General features: G+C 42.3%; 1 protein-coding gene across 1 annotated transcript in view; it reads right to left on the reverse strand.

Annotated features, from left to right (window-relative positions):
- The window catches only part of LOC100496508 (Fc receptor-like protein 5), a 297,411-nt gene that overhangs the window by 27,843 nt on the left and 251,525 nt on the right, over nucleotides 1-18,043 (reverse strand). The window contains 6 exon segments of the mRNA XM_031891836.1: nucleotides 7,053-7,331; nucleotides 14,688-14,966; nucleotides 17,283-17,348; nucleotides 17,351-17,437; nucleotides 17,440-17,517; nucleotides 17,622-17,882. Coding sequence (XP_031747696.1) covers nucleotides 7,053-7,331; nucleotides 14,688-14,966; nucleotides 17,283-17,348; nucleotides 17,351-17,437; nucleotides 17,440-17,517; nucleotides 17,622-17,882 — 1,050 coding nt within the window.

The raw sequence follows: 18,043 nt of genomic DNA on the forward strand, positions 1-18,043 counted from the left end.
AGTGCCATTCTAGCCTTGTGGCTGATACACAACTGGTGCAAAGTACATTGAGCTCAAATTCTATATGCATTTTGCACCCAGCAAATGCATGGTGAACAACCAAGATCACTGAACATGATTGAAGTCAGTATGTATAAGTGGTAGCAGGAATAAGTGAGTAAGTCATTTGGGTAGAAGTTTCTACAGACTGTACAGCAACAGGAGATACTACTGTACGGCAGATTCATCAAAGGTTTAATTCCTATCAAATGAGCCCAACTTGAAACCATGTTCTCTACTGATAGGCACTTAAATTCAATCTATTCAAAACTATTAAGCCCTTAACGTTGCCCCAACACTGTCAAGCTTGACTTTCCTCTCCTTACAGTTTAGAACAAACTAAAAATTAAACTTGGACTCACATCTCACCCTTTATATGCTTTAGATTTGGCAATGCAAGTCACTTTGGTCAGCAGATGTGTTACACACAATTAGAAAGTGGGAAAACACTTTAGTAACAGAGCCAGGTCATAAAAATATACAGTATTTGGTTTTGAAAACGTTGGTGAAAACTCACCAACCTGTGGAAAAACCAGCGGGGGGAATGTAAAAACGTAAATTTTTGAAAAATTCTTTCGAATAAAAGTTTGAACTTGATGGGGGGCTTGCCATGTTTCAGCCACAACTCCTTTTACTATATAATGGACCGAGTTTCTGGACAATGACTGATACATTTAATTGTTTGTATTCAAAATATATTTATAAATTAACCTTGAATAGAGAGTTACAGCGCCAGGATTACATCACAAGATGAATTTAAAATAAATAAACGTGAAGTAAAATGTAATGAAATGTACTTACGGATTAGGACCACCGCGGACATTGTGTGTAAAGTCAGTAGGAGAGTAAATGACTTCCTGTGGTACTGCGGTAACACTGTCAGTATTTTATATATAGAACACAGGAAACTAAGGTGCTGCTAGTTTGTACTGCCCCATCTTTTCTTTTAAGGTAACAGAAACAACATTGCCGGGCAGAATGACAGTAATAGGTACAAGGCTGTAGTTATTTTCTGACTAAGGCCATATTAAAGAATAAAGCATAATACTGAATTATTTAGATATAGGTAAAATATTAAGAGCAAAAGTTCCTATATCCTGATGGTGTGAAAACCCTGCACCTTTCATACAGCACCCTGCCATTAACACATGAGGGCTGATGTCTAAAATTCTTATTTTTCTGGCCTTCAAAGTTGGATAAACTCGACATGCTATAAATTCAAACAAAACTTGATTTATAAAATGTCATGATAATGGTATGATCGGTCATATGTGTTTGCAAGTTTTTGAGTTTGAACAGACTTTCCTTTCAATGAATCCTCTTTATTTTTCCCAAACAGGAAGTGCTCCAGCAGCCATTTTAGGAGCATCGGCACTCATTCTTGGAAAACAATAATGTGTTTAAGTTTCACTTGAAAATGGCTGAAATAGAAAACAATGATGGGATTAATTTCCCCTTGAAAATGTGGGAAATAGAAAACAATGATGGGATGAACTTCCCCTTGAAGCTGGGTGAAACAGAAATCAATGATGGGATTAACTTCCCCTTGAAACTGGATGAAATTGAAAACAATGATGGGATTAACTTCCCATTGAAACTGGATGAAATAGAAAACAATGATGGGATTAACTTCCCCTTGAAAATGTGCCAAGGACAGGCTGTTACTGACTATTCTATTCCTCTACTATTCTCAGCCTCCAGAGGACACAAGGGTAATCGACAGATCAAACCTGCCAAAATTTCTTTGCCCAAGAAAAAGTTAACTAAACGTTAATAAACCACAAATTATGGGAGTTAGTTTAAAAAAACTCAAATTTTTTTGGGGGGAAATTTTTGAAAAACTCGATAAAATCGAGTCCTGTCAAAAACCCATTCAGAAATCACAAAAGTAAAATACAAAAGTAAATAAAAAAATGTATGGCGGCTAATCTGAATAAAAAGAAAATGGGCAAACTTTCCTCCCCACTGATGTCACCCATCACAAACCTGCGCCTGCCTCACCATCCCTCCCCCACCAACCACCATCATTAGACGTACTGTGATGCCATGGAATCATTGGAACTTCTGAGTTTTGACATGTAGATAATTTGCTTTTTTCCCTACACAAATTTCTCAAATGAATGGAAAATGCATGGAAAGCACTTATTTGAGACTTAAAGGGGTTGTTCACCTTTTCTCAATGATGCCCATAAAACTATTGTAACCCTTTCTTGGCACACTTCTGCAGAATAGGATTATACTCTCTTCTCTTTGCAATGAGCAGACCCTGAGAACCCCTTTGTCTATGCCCTTTGCTAAGATTTAAGTTCTCTTACTTAGCTTCCCCTTTCCCCAGGCCTGGCTATTTAAGAGTTAATAATTCAGAGTTGGATACCTAAAGGTGGTCCTAGTTATGTGTCTATAAAAATGATTACAAGGGAGTTTCGACTGCAGTTCATGAATGCCCAGTAGGTGGCAGCGTCCTTTCATATAAAAGGAATAGCACATGTGCAAGGGGTCTTCCTTGACACTTCACCTTACTGAGAGTTGATTACAGAATTTAGCTTAGTAAGCACAGTTAGTACCTGTTATAGTCACTTTTGGAGTGAAAAATAAGTTAGGGATATTTAACCAGGCAGTTCAAGGCCCCAACAAGGAGATTAGAGGGGTTATTACCCTGCAGCATTACTGGAAACCCAGTGTTTAAACTCAGGGCATAAATAGGACCTGCTTGGACCCACACTTTGTGTGAAAGAGTCTCCTGTTTAATGCTGGTGAGGGAATATCCATACCCGCTTGTTACACCGCTAAATGAGTTATTTGAAGTTAAATAAAAGAGGTTCATATTCACACAAGATCATGTAGGTTTCACTATAACTCCTAGCAACTGGCATCTCACTGGTGGTTCTTCACTGCGACTCAGCTGGAACCCACTTGAGGCACAAGAGACAGCTCAAATAGCACAACTGCTCAAAGCCAGCACATACGGGTGTGCTACACTTATTTGAAAGGTACTGGGAACTGGGGTTTTTTCAACTGCATTGAACCCAAGTGCCCCAGGGTAAGCCATCATTGGAAGATACCAGCAGAACTGCAAACATGCAACCCATATGCAAGAATCTTACATAGACAAATCTGGTTGGATCGTAATTCATTTAGAATGAATGGGACAGTAAAGAACAGAGAGCTTTAGAAATTCTACTACATTTTTCTTTATTGGCACAAATGGTAAAAATACACCGCAATTCATGTTTATTATTATTAGTTATTATTATTTAGAAATAGACATGGACATTCAGCAATAGCATTACAGTTGTTGCTCATTTTGGACAGCGTTGCAACATTATAAGCAAATCATCAAGGTTCTAGAATAGGGTTTCCAATGATGGACACTGAGGATTCTTCCAAGGAAAACAAACACAGGGAGTCACAGACTAATCTCCCTCTCCCACCAGATGCCCTGTAGTTCCATGGGTCCTTATGTTGTGGCAGAGCAAACATATTGTCCAGATAAGTACGAGGAGAGATAATATCAGTCTCATGAGGTTGAGCTGAAGTATAAATTGATGTCTGCCTGGAAAGTTCATAAAAGATCAAAAAAATGTTAATATGTGATAGGACTGCCTGATGAGCAAGACATACTGGGTCCCTTCCTTCTGCTTCTTGTGGATAAAAGGAATCGTTTCTAGGAAGGTTTATAGCAGAGTTGTTAGACTTCACACAGGAGGATTTGGGACTCTATTTGTAGCTCCATTCTCATACAGCTCTAGTTTTATTTATACTATCTAGAATTAATTGTATTTCTTATATATATTAACCCAACAAATAACTAAATATACTACAGGTATAGGACCCGTTATCCAGAATGCTTGGTACCAAGGGTATTCCAGATAAGGGGTCTTTCCATAATTTGGATCTCCACACCTTGTCTACTAAAAAATCCATAAAACGTTAATTAAACCCAATAGGATTGTTTTGCATCCAATAAGAATTATTTATATTTAACCATGACATAAACCCAATAGGGCTGTTCTGCCCCCAATAAGGGGTAATAATATCTTAGTTGGGATCAAGTACAGGTACTGTTTTATTATTACAGAGAAAAGGGAATCATTTAACCATTAAATAAACCCAATAGGGCTGTTCTGCCCCCAATAAGGGGTAATTATATCTTAGTTGGGATCAAGTACAGGTACTGTTTTATTATTACAGAGAAAAGGGAATCATTTAACCATTAAATAAACCCAATAGGGCTGTTCTGCCCCAATAAGGGGTAATTATATCTTAGTTGGGATCAAGTACAGGTACTGTTTTATTATTACAGAGAAAAGGGAATCATTTAACCATGAAATAAACCCAATAGGGCTGTTCTGCCCCAATAAGGGGTAATTATATCTTAGTTGGGATCAAGTACAGGTACTGTTTTATTATTACAGAGAAAAGGGAATCATTTAACCATTAATTAAACCCAATAGGGCTGTTCTGCCCCCAATAAGGGTAATTATATCTTATTTGGGATCAAGTACAGGTACTATTTTATTATTACAGAGAAAAGGGAATCATTTAACCATTAAATAAACCCAATAGGGCTGTTCTGCCCCCAATAAGGGGTAATTATATCTTATAACACAAAAAGGGAAAGTTGTGCTCAACCACTAAATTGTAAACCATTAAGCGGGGGTGCAATGAGGCTGTGACCATAAAATACATATAAACAACCGCAAAAAATGGTAATGGTTTACAATTTAGTGGTTGAGCACAACTTTCCCTTTTTGTGTTATTGTTTATACAGGAGCAGTGGCCAGCTCCATGTTGTAGCCCCCACCCTTCCCAGCTACAGTCAGGTGATCCCAATGGAGCTAATAAAAGGGCAACCATATGGGAGTTTTAACCTTATACGCAAGCATGTTGCAGGTAAAACTTAGTCCCTTTGCTCAGTACTAATCTTAAATTACTTATATAGGTCAGTTAGGGTAGGACTGGCCAGAAGGGATGACTTTGACGTAGTTGGCCAGCTTGAAGTATATTGCAATGTACGGACAAACAATCCCTCTTTTTGAGGTGGGGAGGGAAGGCATTTCTTAGTAGTGAAATGCCCTAGTGTCCAATTTCTACATATTGATAATGGGTGAGTGCAGAGGATTTTTTGCGGTTGTTTATATGTATTTTATGGTCACAGCCTCATTGCACCCCCGCTTAATGGTTTACAATTTAGTGGTTGAGCACAACTTTCCCTTTTTGTGTTATTGTTTATACAGGAGCAGTGGCCAGCTCCATGTTGTAGCCCCCACTATTCCCAGCTACAGTCAGGTGATCCCAATGGAGCTAATAAAAGGGCAACCATATGGGGGTTTTAACCTTATACGCAAGCATGTTGCAGGTAAAACTTAGTCCCTTTGCTCAGTACTAATCTTAAATTACTTATATAGGTCAGTTAGGGTAGGACTGGCCAGAAGGGATGACTTTGACGTAGTTGGCCAGCTTGAAGTATATTGCAATGTACGGACAAACAATCCCTCTTTTTGAGGTGGGGAGGGAAGGCATTTCTTAGTAGTGAAATGCCCTAGTGTCCAATTTCTACATATTGATAATGGGTGAGTGCAGAGGATTTTTTGCGGTTGTAATTATATCTTAGTTGGGATCAAGTACAGGTACTGTTTTATTATTACAGAGAAAAGGGAATCATTTAACCATGAAATAAACCCAATAGGGCTGTTCTGCCCCCAATAAGGGGTAATTATATCTTAGTTGGGATCAAGTACAGGTACTGTTTTATTATTACAGAGAAAAAGGAAACCCAGTTCTCTAAGGAGTCTTACAACTCATCACTCGACAAAAGACAAATCCTTTGAGCACCTATTACCCCAAAAGGTCTCCTCTAATGTAGCTGAAGACTGATATAGCCCACTCCCCAGGAGGGGAAAAACTACAGACAGTGACAGTGGCCAAAAAGATAAGCATCCACCTGGAGACACTTCTAACTGTGAATGTCTAACTGAGTGTAGCCCTACAGCAGATGGAGGGACCTTCTTGTGATAAAGTTCCCTTACAATAATAGGTGGACTGTAGCACTGAGGGTTTGAATCACTTGCCCATAAAAGAGCTTGACTACATAAAAGTCTGCATTGTGGCCAGTAAGGCTCTAAGCATAGGCTTAGTTCTTGTTGTCAGACTCAGTATTATTTTTCTCTAGGCTGTAGGGTTTCTGCTGCACCTACAATGGGGAAAATTCAAGCAAGAAATACCTTTCTATTCAATTATATGACTTATAGTGGTTCCGTCAGGCTGTTACAGAGTAGTGAGGTACAATACAGAATAGCACAAGAGTTTATAGGCTGGATTATATTAAAACAATGATAAATACAAGCCTATAGGACCCTAAAGCCATCTGGCACCATAATATTCCTTTAAGGGCCCCTTCATAGTAGTTTTTTCCCTTCTTTTTCTTCGGTGAAAGATCTATTTTTTCCAGTGGGATCCCTTTGAGTACCAGAGTCACAACACTTGCATCTCCTGTAGATATGGCCACAAGACGAGATTTTATACATGGGGGGAGGGTTCCAAAAAGCACCAGGGATACAAATACAGTGACTGGAGAATTCATGTTTAATAATGGTTCTAGGGGGTACTAGTTCTTTTACTTAATTATTTAATTGGCTAAACTTAATTAGATAAACTTTTAGTTGAACACATGTCACTATTCTACTTAGGTAGAAGGGTTATGGTTGTGCAGAGGGCTCCTTGGAGTTGGGGCCCTAATAGTGATGGCAGTTGGCTCCAATGTTCTGCATGTAGTGCATTAGGCAAGAATGCCAATACATACATGCAATTTTCTTGGAATGGTGGGAAATTTATAAACAACATTGTATGTCTGTGATTCCTTATACTTCCTTTACTGTCTTTATTGTTTTTCACAATACATCATCTGTACACAGGGCCGTACAAACACAGGTCTAAAATGAATTAATACAACAATAACAAGAGAAGAGAATGCAAAAAAGAATCAAAATATGTTAATGGGGATTCAAGCTCACCCTGTATGTGGATATGTGCCATGCTGCTCCTCTTCCTCACACTGCCGGTTGGAGTCTGTACCTCACAGGTATAATTCCCAGAATCCTCCAGCTGAGCTGAGGGGACTCCATATTGGTTGGATAAACTGAATCCCTGCACATTGTGCCCATTTCTGTAGAAAGCAAACTGCAGCTCTGTAGTCTCTCTGTGTGGGCGGAGCTCTGTGTCACATGTTATGGTCATGTGATCTCCTTCTGTCACCTGATCTGGGCTCACTTTTATTTGTGTGTAGAAGAACTCTACAAAAGGAAAATTAGATTTATGGTTTCTATTTAATAAAGAAACATTTATTGTACAAGCTCAGTAATAGTAGAGTGTAGGGAACTGGTAAATTATGCCTTTTCCCACTCTGTGGTCCCCTAGTTCTCTAGACAGCTATAAGGGTCCTTAATGTAATGGGAAGTAAGTCCCTTGTTCCTGGGTCATAGCATGACCCCTTGTGCATTTACACACTTTGGCCATAGGGTGTCACTGTGGGTATAAAAGGCTGAGCAGCCATGAGGCAAAGAGCCATTTTGTGGAGCTCTCTCCACAAGAGGAGAGCTCTACTCTGAATAGGTAGCTTTAGAAAGAATAGGCAGTTCCTGTTATAGATCACACTAGGTGTGATAGACAGGCAGGGCTATTTAGTGAGCAGCATTCGCTCCAACCAGGATTGTAGAGGCATTATAAGCCGGGTGTAATACTGCCCAGAGTAGGGTAACAGTGTACAGACCTAGGGTTAGATAGTGATCACCCAGGTTCCACTGGAAGCATATACCTGAAAGCTGGGAGTTAACCCCTTGTGCCCTACAGCTAAAGGGTCAGTGTGACATATTCTTGTAAGTACTGCCTATGCTGTGAGATGCTACTGCCTGCCTATTCTGTAATTACTCCTAAGTGGCTGTGTAAATAAACAGTTCATGGTTTCAATGTTAAGAACCACTGGCGCCCATTTATTGAGAAATACAACACATATCCACCTGGCCTCCATACAAAGCGAGGGCTCACCCCTGAAGGATACAGTCTCATCCTGGGTAAAATACGGTGTAGCTTGTGGTAATTAAAGGGCTAATTTACTATAAGCTTACATTTGGCGCGGCCAAAGTGGGGCCTGTACCAGGTGTTGTGTTGTGAGAAAGACGCTGGCAGGAAACTTCTGTGGTTCTTAGTTTCCGCACGCCACGTCTACTAATAATTAAGGTACAATGGAGGCAGAGCAGAAAAACCCTGAAATAGGAAGTGAAATGGATGACATGACCATGATAGAGCACCGTGAAGTATATGAATGGGCAGTGTATGAGAAAATAAATCCACGGCAAGCATTTGCTGTGGACCGAGTACACAGGGACAAACCCTTGGACCTTGTCGATAAAAATGTGGAAAGTTATGACAAGTTGTCCGGCTCTTATCGGCTTGCTGACAAGACATCACGAAAAAAGGGGTGTTTAACATTATTATATAGGGCTCCGAGGGATGTGTTTGATAACACAGGGCCCTATACTATTTTCCCAGAGGGTGCCTTTCCTGATGGCTGCCCGGTTGTATACTCCAAGCGATGCAGGTCTGAGACAGAGAAGGGTGGTGTGAAAGTGGAAGCACCGACACCCATGGCAGTATCAGAGGGTGTGGAGCGTATGAAAATAAGAGAGTCTGGCCCTCTCACAAACTATAGTCCTCAGACCGTTGTGGTAGCAAAGACTAAATACCCAAAGCTGAAGGTTTTCTCAGGGATGGCCCCTGTCCCTGAGGGAGAGCAGGAGTTTGAGGAATGGCAAGAAGCTGCTATCCAAATGATAGAAGAATGTCCCTGCTCAGAGAGGGAGAAAAAGATTAGGCTAACTGAAAATCTGCTTCCCCCTGCTAGCCGAGTGGTAAAGATGTTTTGCAAAGCCCACCCTGACGCTTCAGTTAGAGACTGTTTAAGGGCGCTAGAGGATGTATATGGTACCTGTGACAATCCTCACACCTGGCTTCATATGTTCCAAAGTTTGAAGCAGAGAGAGGGAGAGGATATTTCAGCCTTTATTAAAAGATTGGAAGATGCCTTGTGGAAGTTGGTATCTAAGAATATAATTACTATTGCTGAGGTAAATGAAAAAAGGAGAAATCAGCTCATGTATGGGATGTTAGGAGGACATCCGGTGGCCACTGAACTGCGTATAATGTATCGCCATGGGTCACCCCCTGCCTTAAGTGAGCTTATGAGTAAGGTGAAGGAACAGGAGGCTGAACTCAGATACCTCTCCCATTCAGCCAAAGCTGAGGAAGGCTCTACCTCCTCTCCCAGGAAGTCAATAAAAGGAGAATCTATGGGACAGCTGGGAAAGAAAGAGGGCTTCTCCCCCAAGTCTCCCAAGTATAAAGCGCATAATTATGTTGGCCCCTCAGCACGATCAGAGTGTTACTGTTGTGGACAGACCGGGCATCGGGTTCATCAGTGCCCTCTTCCAGCTAATCAGCCAGATATTCATAGTAATGTGGGACAGCTCCCCAAGAAAAGGAGGAGACTTGTAAAGAATTCCTGGCCCAGGAGTCTACCTGGTATAGGGCGCAGGTGCATCTTTAGCCTCCTAGTAAATGGTGTTCCAGCCACTGCTTTATTTGACACTGGCTCTCAATTGACTATTATATACCGGCCCTTCTATCAGCAGTACCTCAGCCATGTCCCTTTACAGCCTGTGGGTCTTGTGCCTGTTTATGGAGTGGGAGAAAATCCTGTCTACATGGATGGATGTTTGGAAGTGCAGTTGCATATCCCTGGCCTGGTGGGAGACAGTGAGCCCCCACTTAAAGTTATTGCTTATGTGAGCCCTCTCACCGCCGGCAAGAATTCAGCTCCTGTGATTGTTGGCTCCAATGTGAAAGCAGTGGAAGAAGCCTTCATTAAATTTCTCCAGCCAAGAGAAGGGACTCCTTTGACTGCATTGCCGATAACTCCGGAGCTGCAGGAAATATGTCAGACATTTGCCCCTGAATCGCCGGGAGGCTGTGTAGGGAATCCTTGGCGCCCGGTGGAGATTCCACCAGGGGGAGAGCAAAGTCTTCAAGTTTATGTGGAAATTGTGCCAGCGACCAGTGGTAGCTTCTTCCTGCTAGAGACTGATCCTCAGGAAGCTATCCGACAAGGCTGGGAGGTAATTCCAGAACGAAAGGACTACCGTTATAAATGCCCCCGGACTGATGTGGTAACGGTGAGGAATATCACCTCCCATTCAGTGGTAATTCCTGCATGGCGCACTGTAGCCCACTGTTATCCTGTGGAGTGTCTAGACTCTTTCCCTGCTCAGTTGGGGAGACCTGATACTCAATTAAAGTTTAACCTGAAGGACTCTGATGACTCCCCAGAACACCAGCAAATGTTGGAAAAGAAATTGGCTAAATACAGTGATGTATTTTCAGTTGACGACATGGATGTGGGGTGTGCCAAACATGCTGAGCACAATATTCGGTTGAAAGATCACACTCCATTTAGGGAGCGGTCTCGGCGCATACCCCCAAGAGACCTTGATGATGTGCGGGACTACTTAAAGAAAATGAAGGAACAAAACATTATCGTGGAGTCAAGAAGTCCCTATGCCTCCCCCATAGTCATTGTCCGGAAGAAAAACGGCAGTGTTAGGCTATGTGTGGATTACAGAACCCTGAACAGACGCACCATCCCTGACCAGTACACCTTGCCCCGTATCGATGAGGCTCTTGATGCCCTTCATGGTAGTGCTTGGTTTTCGGTAATGGACCTGCGGTCTGGGTACTATCAAATACCTATGAGTGTGGAGGATCAAGAAAAGACTGCTTTTATCTGCCCTTTGGGATTCTATCAGTTCACCCGCATGCCCCAGGGCATAAGTGGGGCACCGGCAACATTTCAGCGCCTTATGGAAAAAGTGCTGGGTGATTTAACGCCAAGGCAATGTATAGTGTATCTAGACGATATTATCGTTTTTGGCTCTACTGTGGAAGAACATGATAGTCGCTTGTTCAATGTACTTGAGCGCCTTAGAGAGGAAGGGCTCAAACTTTCCCTTGACAAGTGCAAATTCACACGAAAATCTGTGCGCTTTGTAGGGCATGTTGTGTCCGCAGAAGGGATTGCTACGGACCCAGAGAAAGTGGCTGCTGTACTGACTTGGCCTAACCCCACTAATTTAACAGAACTGAGATCATTCTTAGGGTTTTGTGGCTATTATCGGAGGTTTGTAGAGGGCTATTCCAAGATCGCATATCCCTTGAATGAGCTGTTAAAGGGGAGTGACTCTAAAGACTGTCATGCTACGACTATTCCTTTCCATGACAAGTGGACCCCAGCATGTGAAGACGCCTTTCAAACACTAAAGAAAAAGCTCACTGAGGCACCAGTGCTTGCTTATGCTGATCCGAAGCGGCCGTATGTCCTACATGTAGACGCCAGCTATGAAGGGCTAGGAGGTATTCTCCATCAGGAGTATCCTGCCGGGTTGAAGCCGGTTGCTTATGTTAGTAGGAGTCTTAGTTCCAGTGAAAGGAACTATCCTGTACACAAGCTGGAATTTTTGGCCTTAAAGTGGGCTATTACTGAGAGGCTACATGACTACCTCTATGGGGTTCAGTTCGAGGTACGGACTGATAATAATCCATTGACTTATATTTTGACTACTGCCAAATTGGATGCGACTGGTCATCGCTGGTTGGCTGCACTGTCTAATTACCAGTTTTCTTTAAAATACAAACCTGGCCCGAGGAATGTAGGGGCCGATGCCCTTTCTAGGCGCCCAGGTCTCCCTCCTCAGCTGGAGGAGGAAGAGTGGGAAGAGTTTCCTGGCCCTGCTGTATCCGCTCACTGTGCTACAGCTGCTGTACAAGGGGAATGTATAGCCTTCTCTGAGCTGCGAGCAGTAGATTCACTAGGCGGTGGAGCAGACTCTGTTCCTGCTATGTACTGTTACCCTACTGTTTTGGGAGTGCCGGAGAACTCTCAAGTGAGGGCCCGAGACATGATCCGGCTACAGAAAAGAGATCCGGTGATTCGTCATGTGCGGGAGGCTGTTTCCCGAGGGGATTCTAAATATATGAGGGGTGCCATACCAAAAGACAGTACCTTCTTCCTAAAAGAGTGGAACAAATTGGAGATTTTAAATGGGATCCTTTATAGAGTTCATCTCTTTCATGATCACCCAGGAAGAAGGCAATTGGTACTTCCCCAGGCCTATCGGAGGGCCGTTTTGCGGAGTTTGCATGACCAACATGGACACTTGGGGGTGGAGAAAACCTATGGACTTGTGCAGGACCGGTTCTTTTGGCCTAGGATGCGGGAGGAAGTTGCTGACTACTGCAGGAGGTGTGTGCCTTGCTTGCAGAGAAAGACTTTGCCTACCCGGGCCGCCCCCATGGAACACTTGAAGAGTACTGGGCCTTTGGATCTGGTATGTATGGATTTTTTGTGCATTGACAGTGACTCCAGTGGTGTAGGCAATGTCCTGGTAGTAACTGACCATTATACCCGTTATGCACAAGCCTATCCCACTAAAGACCAGAAGGCTGTGACAGTAGCTAAGGTACTTTGGGAGAAATTCCTTGTCCATTATGGGCTCCCCAATCGGATCCATTCCGATCAGGGACGTGACTTTGAGAGCAGATTAATAAAGGAGTTGTTAAGTCTGCTGAATATTGATAAGAGTCGTACCACGCCTTATCACCCAGAGGGGGATGCTCTACCTGAACGTTTTAATCGAACTCTGCTGGATATGTTGGGTACACTGTCTGTTACTGCCAAGCAGTCTTGGAGTCGACATGTAGGGGCAATGGTACATGCATATAATTGTACCCGTCATGATTCTACTGGGTTTTCCCCATATTTCCTTATGTTCGGAAGGGAGGCCCGACTGCCAATTGACTTACAGCTGGGTGTATCCACTGATGGAGTAGGACAACAAGAGCATTATCAGTATGTGGCCCGTCTTAGAGAAAGTTTGAAAGAGGCCTATCGTCTGGCTGAGGGGAACACAGCCAAAATAAATGCTGGGAACAAGAGACGCTTTGATTCTAGAGTACGGTACAGAGAATTGCTACCGGGTGATAAAGTGCTCCTTCGCAACTTGGGTCAAACTGCCAAACACAAGCTAGCAGACCGTTGGAGGAAGGACTTGTACGAAGTGGTAGGTAAATTACCAAATATTCCGGTGTATCAAGTTCGTGGTCCGGACGGCAAGGTTAAGGCATGGCATCGCAACCATTTGCTTCCGGTACCTCAAGTTCCCTCCGTGGATGAAGAGGGTGATGCTGCATCTAGTGGAGAAGAGGTACCTACTAATGGTAGAGGAGAACAAGTGACTGATGAGGATTGGTTCACGGTTCCGGCTGATGATTCTGGACAGTTGCCGGTCCAGGCATCTGGTGGAGGTTTACCACAGAGGGGTGGTTTAAATGTTAATTCCCCTTCATATCAGCCCAGTGATATTGGAGACATAGCTTCTGCTTCTGAGGTGGCTAATAGCTCAAGCACACCCGTTGATTCTGGCCCGGGGCTGTGTCAGCCAGTGGCAGAAGAAGTGAGAAGGGGTGATCGTATCAGGCGACCTCCACCAGTGTTTACTTATGACACTTTGGGAAGACCATGTTATGCTGTGCCCTGTCATCCCAATCCACCGTATGCTTTGGCGAGTTTAATTGATGCCCATGCCAGGCTTGTTAACATGATGCCTCTGTATTATTGATTCTTGTTCAAATTTGTTTTTATATTTCAGAAACCATTGTACCCTGGTAATCCTATGGAGAGGTTACTGAAGCGGATGTACTGTGTTTTTGATATGTGCTTATATGTTCTTGCCGGGACGTAAGAGTTTCACCAGGGGGAGAATGTAGGGAACTGGTAAATTATGCCTTTTCCCACTCTGTGGTCCCCTAGTTCTCTAGACAGCTATAAGGGTCCTTAATGTAATGGGAAGTAAGTCCCTTGTTCCTGGGTCATAGCATGACCCCTTGTGCATTTACACACTTTGGCCATAGGGTGTCACTGTGGGTATAAAAGGCTGAGCAGCCATGAGGCAAAGAGCCATTTTGTGGAGCTCTCTCCACAAGAGGAGAGCTCTACTCTGAATAGGTAGCTTTAGAAAGAATAGGCAGTTCCTGTTATAGATCACACTAGGTGTGATAGACAGGCAGGGCTATTTAGTGAGCAGCATTCGCTCCAACCAGGATTGTAGAGGCATTATAAGCCGGGTGTAATACTGCCCAGAGTAGGGTAACAGTGTACAGACCTAGGGTTAGATAGTGATCACCCAGGTTCCACTGGAAGCATATACCTGAAAGCTGGGAGTTAACCCCTTGTGCCCTACAGCTAAAGGGTCAGTGTGACATATTCTTGTAAGTACTGCCTATGCTGTGAGATGCTACTGCCTGCCTATTCTGTAATTACTCCTAAGTGGCTGTGTAAATAAACAGTTCATGGTTTCAATGTTAAGAACCACTGGCGCCCATTTATTGAGAAATACAACACATATCCACCTGGCCTCCATACAAAGCGAGGGCTCACCCCTGAAGGATACAGTCTCATCCTGGGTAAAATACGGTGTAGCTTGTGGTAATTAAAGGGCTAATTTACTATAAGCTTACAAGAGTATAAAATTATTCATACTCACCCTGTATGTGGATATGCGCCAAATTGCTCCTCTTCCTCACACTGCCGGTTGGAGTTTGTACCTCACAGGTATAATTCCCAGAATCCTCCAGCTGAGCTGAGGGGACTCCATATTGGTTGGATAAACTGAATCCCTGCACATTGTGCCCATTTCTGTAGAAAGCAAACTGCAGCTCTGTAGTCTCTCTGTGTGGGCTGAGCTTTGTGTCACATGTTATGGTCATGTGATCTCCTGACACTGGATCAAAGCTCACTTTTATTTGTGGGTAAGAGAAGAGCTCTAGAAAATAAACAAACATGTTCATACAGATGTGGGCTCAGTAAGTTGATCGAAGCAGCAACGCCAGTGGACAAATGCCCAAGCCTCCCAATTTTGCCGTAGTTTGTCTGAGTTTCTGAATGTCAGAAAATTGAGCTTTGGAAACTTGAATATTCATGTGAAAGCCAATGGGAGTATGTTCAAAATTCAAGCAATTTTTCAATTCAAGTTTTCAAGATTAATTTTGACAGACTTGTTGAAATTGAATTATAGAAGGTGATTTCCCTGCTTGCAATGTTATCATGTTCTTAAGAATTCAAGTTTTCAGTTCTTTCATCAGTAAAACACATTTGAGATTTTCAAAGTTTTCTAAAAAAAAAATTCTAATTTTGATAGGTCTCTATAGATCTGATAGGTCTCTATAGCAGTATGTAAAGGTACACTTATGACATCATAGAAAATGTGCATAATTAGAAACCACAATGCAAACCCCCCCCCCACAAAAAAACACATTTAACCCTTTAAGTGCCAGCAGAATTTGACATTTCAGTTCCCCTCAGTGCCAGAAGTTTTGTAAACATTCTGTGCTCTCTCATTTTAGGGGCTTTTACTGGGGGGGCCGTTAAGTTTAAGTAGGTAAACTATATGTTGTTATTTTTTCAGGAGAACCTGAGCTTTCCAAATCTGCCTGAGTTCTTGTTTATTTCCACTTCTGGAACAAGATTTAGAGCTCGAAATACAAAAAAAAAAAAAAAAGAAAAATTTATATTTTTCATGATATAGGGATTTATACCAGAAACATATTTTATTTTATGGACAAAAAAATCAACTGATTTGGAAAGCCTCATGTCTCCCGAACGTGCCAATACCTGATATGTATAGTTTTATTGAGATTTCTGACTTCTATAGATCAAAAACTCCCAGCAGTAAATTACCAAATTTTCAAACCATTACAGCAGAATACGGCATACTTTACATTCCAAAGCCAAAAATCCTGGAACATTACGTTTACCCAAGGAAACCATATTTTTGAAAAGTACACATTCTGCCAAATCCAAAATGGGTAACTATGTCTTCCAACTCCTAAGTACCAAACGGCAATGCTTTACTGAATTTAGCAGTTTCTATAAAAAATTATGAAAATTCTAAAAAATCACCTCAAACCTTCCACTTTCAAGCATCATATCTCCCACATAACATTAGATACCAAGAAAATACATCCTAAATATGAAAGCCAAGGGTCCACTGAACAGTTTGATGCCCATTGTGCATAGGATCACTGATGTATCTGGCATTTAGAGACCCCAAAAGGAAGTTAGTACATACAAATTGCCCCGGAGATCTCTTTAGCTACTGAAAATTCAACACACTAACTGCATTTTCTGTGGGGTAAAAACACAAAAAAATACATTGACACCCCTAAACCATATATTTTTGGAAAGTACACATTCGGGTGAATTCAAAATGGGCATCCATGTCTTTCTACTCCAAACTACTGAGTCGCAATGCTTTCCCATGGTGGTTTTGAGGAGATACCTGAAAATCACACCAAATCTTCCACTTTCAAGCACCTTATCTCCCACATAACATTAGGTACCAAGAAAATACATCCTAAATATGAAAGCCAAGGGCCCACTGAATAGTTTGATGCCCATTGTGCATAGGATCACCGATGTATCTGGCATTTAGAGACCCCAAAAGGAAGTTAGTGTATACAAATTGCTCCGGAGATTCTTATTTTGAGGTGTTTTCACTTTCTCTTAGTGGTTGGTAATATGGTCATGGGTGACCTGGTTAAATTTAAAAGTCATATGAAACCAAAGGGACAGGAAAGAACATTGTCTACAAGAATGTGTGGCACATATACATATATGTCTGATGAAGAGGCGTGTCCCTAAAACGTCACAGGCAAGGTTAATCCTGCTTGCACCATGACCTGTTGTGCCAGTGATTTTCTGTTACTTAGTGGGTGCCGTATCCCCTCACTGTGTACCAGGTTGACCATTTTTGAGAGGCCAAGGTGTGCTGGTGATTCATCTCTACTCTGATTTGTTTGAGGTCTGGTTTCTGTAACTGAGGAAAGATCTATAGAGCCATTGTAACCATAGATCATTACTGTGTATACAATATCACTGTCTTTACATCCCTATTCACATGGTGACACAGTGTTAGTGATTTATTTAATTCTGATGGATCATCGTTGAGTTGAGTTGTGCAAATCTTTCTACCCCAGCCAGCTAGAAGAACAAATAACTGTGTAAGTGACACGCACAATGCTAATGTACATTTACTGTCCCCACAACACTGAATGGAACATTGGTTTCCATTGGGCCTTACCTGAGACTGAAATGTGCTGTTTTGCCACCCTGGTGCGATAAGATCTATTCCTTAATATATAATATCTTTTTTACACCTGTATGTACCAGACGCAGTAACACCCACTCTCCCTATCTGTAACTTATTGTCCTTGTAAAATACTGGGTTCTTGCCCTATATCCAGGCCGACTGTGGCACCTGAGAGACGGGGAGTCCCCTTCATGAACAGCAGGGGGCGCCTGCAGGATGAGCAGATCTGAAATAAAAGGAAAATGTTATACAAGCTGTAAGTGAACCTTCCCTTTCCAAGCTGAAAAATATGCTGGACCATTTTTAGACATAATTTTTTATTTAACTGACCGTATGTAATTTCCAGTGTAACAGAGTCACTTCTCTCACTGGCACCGGCCTGGCACTGGTAATCCCCATTGTCTAGCTCTCTGGCAGCCTGAATGTCAAGATCCTGCTGATTCCCAGGTATCCAGTATCCATCCCTGTACCAGGAATATCCCAGGTTCCCTTGGGCAGTAGGAGCCACATTACAGCTCAGAGTTACAGACTCCCCTGGGAATATTGGGGTCCAGTTTGGGGAGAAGGAAACCACAGGTCTCACAGCAGCTCCTACAGACACAGAGTTTAGTTTCTATAATACCTTGTACATTACAATAGTTAATATTATACTTTGTTTGAATTATGAGAAAGGTAAGTTACAGTCATGATACAATGCAAGGCAATCCTGGGCAATTCCCTAAACATTTCCTCACTTAAGTAAATTAACAAAC

The sequence above is a fragment of the Xenopus tropicalis genome, chromosome 8 (assembly GCF_000004195.4).
Source record: "Xenopus tropicalis strain Nigerian chromosome 8, UCB_Xtro_10.0, whole genome shotgun sequence".
Lineage (NCBI taxonomy): Eukaryota > Metazoa > Chordata > Amphibia > Anura > Pipidae > Xenopus > Xenopus tropicalis.